This window comes from Nelumbo lutea, chromosome 7 (genome assembly GCF_056320005.1).
Source record: "Nelumbo lutea isolate HS-2025 chromosome 7, American lotus-T2T, whole genome shotgun sequence".
NCBI classification, from domain to species: Eukaryota; Viridiplantae; Streptophyta; class Magnoliopsida; order Proteales; family Nelumbonaceae; genus Nelumbo; species Nelumbo lutea.
In genome coordinates, this window is record NC_142690.1 from 19,102,713 (window position 1) to 19,110,000 (window position 7,288).

Sequence of the window (7,288 nt, forward strand, 5' to 3'; positions counted from 1 at the left end):
TGCAAAATATAAAGTAATAAAAAAATAAAGAAATAATAGACTGCACTCCCCCTTCAGAAATCTGAAATTACAGCCATCAAAATAAAATAGACCATATAGCATAGTTGAAATTTTGATTTAATATGTAACACAATTTGAAATACATTGTGGCTGAATTTCTTCTAAAGTCTTTGGGTGGTTGTAATGAAGACATGGGATGGGGGTCCAGAGGGCTAACCCTGTTGCCTAGGCCATTACCCAAAATAAAGATTTCAGTTGCAAGCTCCATATTCACCAAAAAAATAAGTCACTCAGTTTCAGCCACATCAGTGGTCACCAAATGACCCTTCATGTAGGGTAATGTTTATGTTTAGCCATTCATAAAAATAAAAAATAAAAATAAAAATAAAATGAAGGAAAGGGACCAAATGGAATATTCAATATTGTGGCTCACCTAGATTTCTTTGCTTGGTGAGTCTCAAACTGAATAAACGTCCAAACAACTTGACAAAGGAAAGGGGCTTCTTCCACCGCCATTTGGATGGATTCAGAGATCAGCTCCCAAGTAATGGGTCCTCTCTTTTAGCCAACAAGGCCAAAAAGGGTGTTCTTTGTAGAACAGTGCCGGTGTCAATCGTCAATTAGACAAATTATTTGCTTGTCTGAGCTAAAATACCTCTACTGAAACGAACCCATTATAACTTCTCTTGATTCTCATCCCTTTTCTCTGATTTCCCACCTCATCAGTCATAAGGGGGAGAGAGAGAGATGGGGGTGCAGGAGCCCAACACCTGCATAAGAGGCTGCTGCAGCAGCAAGACCATCCCTTTGCATCTCCCAGCTTCATCGTATACTCTCCTCTCCCCAATTGCTCGAGGTAACTGCTTATAATCCAATCCAGTGAGCAGGAAAGATGGAAGAAAAGTTCTCTAATTAAATATAGGGAAATTTGGTTCATGTTCTTATTTGTTTTTCTTTGTTTATATCTGTGGACTTGTAGGTTCGGAAAGCGTTGTTTATGAAGGAATTCTAGATGGGAATAGAGTTGCAGTGAAGAAACCCATCTTGTCTACATCAGAAGACCTTGACAAATTCCATAAAGAGTTGCAGATGTTATGGTTGGTTAAATCCATTATTTATTCTTTTTTTTCTTCTGAATTTTGAGAGTATTGGGTTAATTATTTGTTTGATCAATGCCTATGAAGGTGGGCTTTCGTTAACCTCATTTTTTTAATTCGGTAATTAATTAGCAAACTAGATCATCCGGGGATAGCTACATTGGTTGCAGCCCATGCGAGGCCACCCAATTACATGTTCTTCTTCCAGTTTTATGAGTCTCGGAATCTGGCCGAGCAATTACATGTTGAAGAATGGAACCCGGGAATTGATCAGGTGCTCAAGGTCGCCTTTCAACTCGGTAAACTTATACTCTGCTGCGTTTGAGTTCATTCTTTATCTATATATTTATTTGTTGTTTTTCTTTTCCATCTTTTACTTGTTAAATTTATCTTCAAATGTGGTTGTTACTCTTTCTTACATTTAGGCATGAAATTGGGTTTATGTTAGTGTTTGAACAAGAGGTTTTTGTGGGTATCCTCTGAAATGAGAGAGAGCATATAATTTCAATAGGGAGGAAATTACTTTGGAAAGAAAAGAGCATATAATTTCCACATTTTCCTTTTTAATGGAAAATGTGTACATTTTTCAACCAGGACTGGAGGACATTCCAGCGAGGAGCCTGATTTCTGAACATCATCTTATTGTATATTTAGGGCTAATTTGTTGTTCCTGGGTTTTCTTGGTTAGGATTTGGGTTGGTAATTTGAAATTTTCAGCCCCCTATCGCATCAGGTTGTCTACGGTTAAGCTTCTGTTTTATATAGCTAGTGTATACTTTTCTTCCTACAAATGTTTTGTCTGATAGAAGTATATCATTAAATATTTTTTCACTTGCTTTAGTGGTATACAGAACCACTAAGTATTTTGTACTTCCTTTTTTTTTCTTCTTAGAATTTTATTGATTAAATGCTTGTAGAAAAGATTTTAGGAAAAACTCAAGGAAAGGTCTTGTTGAGTTCCTATTTTTTGGGTGTTAGTAAATTAAAATTGTTTCTCTATTTTTAGGTTTAAAAATCAAGGAAAGTTCTAATAGACTTCCTATTTAGGGAGTTTTATTTGTATCTTCTTTCTTTAAGGTAGCTTACTTATCTGGCTTATCTATTTCGAATTATTAGAACCAACTTGCACACTCAAAGACAACTATGACTTAGAAGAGACTCATTGGGATATTTAGCCAATGGTTTCAGAAAGCTGGTACAAGGAACCAGCTCACTTCCATTATCTGTATGGTGCTGACATTTAAAGTTTTGGAACAATAGACGGGGACAAATTTCCGAACTTTTGAAGATGCTTGGTAAAGCCAGGTTCAATGGCAGACAAAGTTATTAGATGGTTTCAGGAACTGGGCTCACCCAGGCCTTCCAAATTTATACTCTTCTATTGGTGATTTCTTGGGTGGGGGAGGTCAAATGTTGATGGAATATCCAGAAGGAATCCCGGAAGTGGAAGGGACTTGCTTCAGAGATGTGACAGGAAAAGTTTTACTGGCCTTTTCACATGCTTATGGTGTTACTGAAATCTGGTTACAGAAATTAGAGCCTTACTGGATGGACTTTATTATTGGCAAGTCTTAAACCTTGGCTGCAAAATTAGAGTATTGAGCGACTCTTCTATTGTAATAAATTGGGTATCCCTGAACTAAAAGCCTCCCTGGTATGTGACATAATGGTGCAGAGACATTGTTCAGTTGTTGGAGAATATGAAATATGGCATTAACTATGGTTATGGAAGCTGTGAAGGCAATACCATGTCTGATGACCTCACCACAAGAGGAGTAGACAAACAGTGGCAAGATGTGTTCTATCCAAGACAAAGCTTCCTAGAGAAATGAAAGGTTGGGTGAGGTTGAACAGGTCAAGATTTCCATTTCTACAGAATATTAGCATCTTTTTTGTTTTGGTTGGGAAGGGGTTCCATTTGCTGTGAGCAGGGGTCAAGGGTGGAGGTTTTGCATGGCTTGTGGTGATGAAAAGCATAATGACCTTAGATCAACTAAAGATGAGATGCTTTCAGTTTCCCTGTATTTGCTACCCCTTAACAACAAAGAAGATTCTAGCCATCTTGTTATTTCTTGCAGCTTTACAAAATTCGTTTGGGGTTTCTTACTTTCTCTATTTAGAAGATCTGGGTGGCAACCATTAAATTCAAGAGAAAATTTTGCTACACGACCAAGGATTTATGGAAGCAAGAGTGCTAACATCTTCTAGAGATACATCCTGTTTGCAGTGGTTTTGTGTATTTGGAAGGAAAGAAATAACAAACAATGAACCATGAATGAGTATGTTTCATTGCTAGGAATCTGATTCTGGATTAGGTTCTTGTTCATCCAGAATATGCTGATATTCAAAGAAGCTCTTTTAGGACATCTTTTTGGGTTACACCAGAGTTGCATTAGGGAAATGTAGAGTGATGATTTTATTGAGGATGTTGATTTCTTTTTCTTTGATTTTGGGCTTTTCTGTTTGGGGTGCTATGTCATCACCTCATCATCCATATGTACATTTTCTTGTGATTAATAAAAATTTTTCTTCTATTTCATTATGAAACTCTTTTCTTTTTCTTTGTCTACAAGGGACTTGATGGTTGCATCCATCTCCTGCAATTATTGTCCCACATGTATCCAGAAATGGAAAAATCATAATTTTTTGTTTACATAACAAAAACTCTCTAACATAAGAAAAACTATAAACATATTTACAAATGCAATCTATTTATTATTTTTTGAAGGAAAAACATAAAACTGGCAATTCTTTTGGGCAGAAAAATTTTTCTATATATTCAAAATAAATATTCATCTTTTTTTTATTGTTTTTATTTTTTGTTTTTGAGGGACCTGAAGAATTATCCAGGTCTATGTGTCCATCATACAACATGTTTTAAAGGTAAATAACAAAGCCATCTTTGTGTTTATAAAATAGAAATAATGTAGATGCATAGAAATGTTCACATTGTATATTTGGTAGTATTACATTAAGCTGTTTGTATCCTTGTAGCTAATCTGATATCTCTATATTGCATCTTCTGTCTACTACAATAATAACTAAAGGTTTGCAATGTTTGTTTGTCTTCTTTTTTCAGCGCAAGCTCTTCAGTATCTACATAGCCTTGGAATTGCACATAGGGATGTGAAACCAACAAATATTCTTGTAATAATCTATTTTATCTACCTATCCTCATGTTTACTCTTTATCTATATGTTTAAATTCGCATCAATTCTTTTCTATCTTTTGGTTTCCTCATTTTCAACTCTAAGACACTGATAAAACCATTGCTTGTGGTTGTGCTGCAGCTTGACAGAAATTATTATCCGCATCTAGCAGATTTTGGGTTGGCAGAGTACAAAAAAGATCTTAGGAAAATCTCTATTGAAAACTGGAAATCATCTGGAAAGCCAACTGGTGGTTTCCATAAAAAGAATATGGTTGGAACCCTCATCTATATGGCACCTGAAATATTAAAGAAGGACATACACACAGAAAAGTCAGATGTCTATAGCTTTGGAATATCAATAAAGTAAGCATTTGGAATTCGTAAAGGATTTAGGACATTGTAGTTCATTAGTCAATTGCTTCCAAAGAAAATCTGACTGGAGATGGAATTATATTTTCATATACAAGTTGTTGGTTTGCATCTTGTTGGAGGTTTTTTTTTTTTTAATATACTTTAATCAAGCCAATTTTTGGGACACAACAGTAACCATGAAAGTAAATTAAACTTTGTGCTGAAATCCTTTGTATGTGAGGTTCACTTTAGGAAAGGTAAGAAATATTGATCAGAAAATCCTCAGTGCATACTAGCAGAAGAGGGGGTAAATAGAGACCATTTGTTTGGGCAAAAGTGTAAAACTGTATACTGGGGGTTGAATGGAGTGCTCCAACGTTATACCAAACTTATTTCTTTTTTAATTTAATGAATCTATTTTGCTGATCATAAAAAAAAAAAAAAACTCAGTGCATACTCTGGTATGAAAACTTGGTATTTAATGAATCTATTTTGGATGGCTTTGATCATCATGATCTAATGATTATAAGATCCTTTCTGAACAGGGACCGAGTATTATGATGCATCTGATAATATCTTATTTCACTTAAAAGAAAATAGGATTCACCATAAACTGACATATTTCTGTTATTTAAATAAAGTGAGTTATTGAATCTATTTTAAAGCCCATACAAGACCCTTTAAAACCAAAGTAGGACCACAAGTAAATGACCTTACTTTCCATCCCATGGCCTACCTCTCTTTAGGGGGAAGGGGTGGGATGGAGAGGTCTTACTCTTGTAGAAGAAAGGGGTGGCTACCTAATGACACCAACCCCAATAGAAACTACTCTGGAGAGGTGAACCTCCATTAATGCTTTCTAACTCCTCTAATGTATCAAAAGGTGTGATTTAATGACAAATTGAATAGGGCATAACATTTGAAAACTTAAATGCATCAATAGCTGTCAATAAACTCTTTGCACTCTTGCTTTAGCTAGACATAAAAATCTTTATATTTACAGCTTGCTTCATTCACAAAGACCCAATTCTATAAATTTGGTTTCATTGCCTGCTTTCTTCTACAATCTTTAGATTTGGATGTTTATATTAACATGTTCTTGTTGAAATTTGTATCAGTTGCTTATCTTTACTGATTTAATGAAATTTTAAAGAATTTTTACTTATAAAAAAACTGTATCAGCAATAACAATTACTTTTAGTGATCAGGTATATGCTTTTTCCTTAAGTTTTATGCTGAAAAAGAATTTTTAACTCAATTTATTGCAGTGAGCTGCTTACTGGTGTTGTTCCATACACTGATCTCCGTGCAGAAGCCCAGGTATAAGCTCTCTCTTTTTCCTGTATTTTTAAGTTTTTCTATCTGCTTTGATCTGTTGATGAGCAGTGATTTTAATATGTTAAATGTGCATTATACATCTAAGCACACATGCTTTTATACAATATACATATTTTTTACATATATACATGCCTGCATTGATTCATTTCTTCATTTTCCATTCATGTTGGAATACTCAATTTGCATGAGAAAGGGTTATTTTAGGAAGAAAATATTTAGTTAGGGACTTGAATGTAATATCATCCCCATTGGGAGGTTGTAATTTTGGATAATTTTCATATTACATAAAGACTCTCACACCAGAGAGGTATATTGGCATGTGATATTGTTGGACCAATGGTCTTTACTCTTCTCAACTTTCTTCTTTCTCATCATTCACAACAAGATGATATCTGAGCAATAAGAAGACTTTGATGATGATGAGATTTTTTTTGTTTGGATCAGTAATCGGTTCATTTCATAATTCACAAAGAAAACATTACAACAAGATTCTTTTACAAATGTATTCACCCCCTTTACAAACTTAGAAGCCCCAATAACAAATGTGCCCAGAAAAATTGTTCACTATACACCCCTTGTTTAAGCAAGATGGCAGCCATACCATTTACCATTCTCTTTACCCATCTAAAAGTTGCCTCTAGCTCCTTTTCTATGCTCTTAATTTCTCTTATAAAAGTTCTCTTTACCCATCTAAAAGATGTCAACCATCCCATTCCACACACCCGGGTTTCTGCCCATCCAAGAGATTACCAATTTTAAGTCACCCTCAATCTCTACATGCTGAAATCCACGTTTTTTGCTATCTTTATTCCTTGGTGCAAGGCTAACACTTACAGCCCTTGCAGAATCCCCTACTCCAATGGGCCCAGCTTCCATCAAAGTTCAATTTCATTTTATTATTTGGAGGCTTCCAGTCTATTATTATTGTCTTTCACAAAGGTAGAGCTTTGCTACTTCATTCCAGACTCATAGGATATCACCTACTGTCACCACTTGGAATGCTTCCAAATTTTTTACCTAGTGAGCAGTTTTTGTCCTTATGCCCTCTACAATATCTTCTAAACTCCTAAACTTTTTCCTTTAAGATTCCTTCATTTCTTTCTTCCCAAATTGTCAAACTAGTTGCTTCCTTGGTTGCCTTCCATAATAGGCTTCCCCTCTTTTTTGTTTGTCTGAAAAAAGCCTGGGCTCAACAGTGTCGTAATATCTTGTGGAGGATTCCTCCTGCATTCAAAGAGAGAAGGAATGCACACCCAAACACAATTCACAAAAGTACAGGAGATTAGTAAATGAGGGATGGTTTGTCCATTTTCCTTGCATAGAACACACTTATGAGGAGAAAGTCATTTAT

General features: G+C 35.2%; 1 protein-coding gene across 1 annotated transcript in view; it reads left to right on the forward strand.

The window, feature by feature from the left end:
* The first annotated feature begins 399 nt into the window (after positions 1-399).
* The window catches only part of LOC148845476 (protein kinase family protein / protein phosphatase 2C (PP2C) family protein), an 18,862-nt gene continuing 11,973 nt past the window's right edge, over positions 400-7,288 (forward strand). The window contains exons 1-6 of the mRNA XM_088954699.1: positions 400-856; positions 980-1,097; positions 1,230-1,396; positions 4,177-4,244; positions 4,388-4,611; positions 5,868-5,919. Coding sequence (XP_088810825.1) covers positions 748-856; positions 980-1,097; positions 1,230-1,396; positions 4,177-4,244; positions 4,388-4,611; positions 5,868-5,919 — 738 coding nt within the window. The 5' untranslated portion in view covers positions 400-747. The remainder of the gene's footprint in view (positions 857-979; positions 1,098-1,229; positions 1,397-4,176; positions 4,245-4,387; positions 4,612-5,867; positions 5,920-7,288) is intronic.